Here is a 1,137-nt window from a genome sequence, read left to right as displayed (position 1 = left end):
AGCAGGAGAGCTGGGATAGGGGATGGAAGGGGAAAAGCCAGTGGGTGGCAGAGGAAATGTTGAAGATGTAGAGCATCATCATGCTTTCTCCCACCTTACCAAATGAGGAGCAGGAGATGAAATCCCAGTTCAGAGACACTGCTGCTTCCTTTTTAGCTCCAATGCTCTCGGCTCAACCAAGGATGGAGAGGAAAAGTTTATTCAGGAATGGTTTTCCTGATTGCAGGGGTGGGAGGGGGCGTGTGTCATGGTGCACTGTAAGTCCTATTTCTCCTCTCTCTTTCAGGTCTTTGTTGAATATGCAAATGCTGGTGATTCCAAAGCTGCCCAAAAAATGCTGACTGGAAAGATTTTTGATGGCAAGTTTGTTGTGGCTACGTTTTACCCACTGAGTGCCTATAAGAGAGGATATCTGTACCAAAACTTGCTGTAGGCAGTAGCAACAATCAGGAGAGTTGTCTTGCTCCTCTTCCTCACATGTTTTACAGTTGAATGTGCAAAAGAGCTTCCTAGCCCTGCTTTCGAATCATCTGTGAAGGAGAGATGCAAAGGACTTGAATGGGCTTTGAAACCTTTACTGCTGCTTTGTGATGTGCCGAGGAGGCCGGGATGGCTTTCAGCGTGTGTTTGTGTGTGTGTTGTGCTTGCTCATTTGCAGGGGGTGTGTGGCTCTGTCCTGGTGGGTGCTCAGGTGGCAGGAGCAGTGACAGTAGGAGCCTGGGCAGCCAAGCAGATCTTGGCAAGCACTTTTCAGTGATTTGAAGTGAGACCAAAGTCTTGGCCTTAGCACTGGACTTGGCTCCGGGGAGAGGATTTCTTTGTTAAGCTTTCCTATAACACGTGCTCTTCTCCCGTGTCGGGGAGGAGGAAGGCTTCCCTGCTTTTTTTGGTACTTGTGATAAATAAGCAGAAACACCATCCTCTCTAAACCAGACCAGGAGGACTTTTAAGTGTTCTCATCATCTAGAGCAGAGGGAGGCAGTGAAATCATATCTTCCGAACCAATGAGTTTACCCTGTCACCATGACCTGAGCAGAGCCATCCATCTGACCCGGCACAGACAGCATGCTGGGCTGGGGCAGTGAGGTGTGGGTGATGCTGCCTGTGGGGAGCTGAGCTTGCTTGGATGCCTGGGGT

At 49.5% G+C, this 1,137-nt stretch overlaps 1 protein-coding gene across 1 annotated transcript in view; it reads left to right on the top strand.

The window, feature by feature from the left end:
• UHMK1 (U2AF homology motif (UHM) kinase 1) overlaps nt 1–512 on the top strand; it is a gene marked incomplete at its 5' end in the record, with an annotated part of 10,210 nt that extends 9,698 nt beyond the window's left edge. Inside the window, one exon of the mRNA XM_009070169.1 lies at nt 287–512. Coding sequence (XP_009068417.1) covers nt 287–433 — 147 coding nt within the window. The remainder of the gene's footprint in view (nt 1–286) is intronic.
• Nucleotides 513–1,137: the final 625 nt, after the last annotated feature.

The sequence above is a fragment of the Acanthisitta chloris genome, unplaced genomic scaffold (genome assembly GCF_000695815.1).
Source record: "Acanthisitta chloris isolate BGI_N310 unplaced genomic scaffold, ASM69581v1 scaffold20032, whole genome shotgun sequence".
In the NCBI taxonomy this organism is placed as follows: domain Eukaryota; kingdom Metazoa; phylum Chordata; class Aves; order Passeriformes; family Acanthisittidae; genus Acanthisitta; species Acanthisitta chloris.
This window is presented reverse-complemented; position numbering and strand designations above follow the sequence as displayed.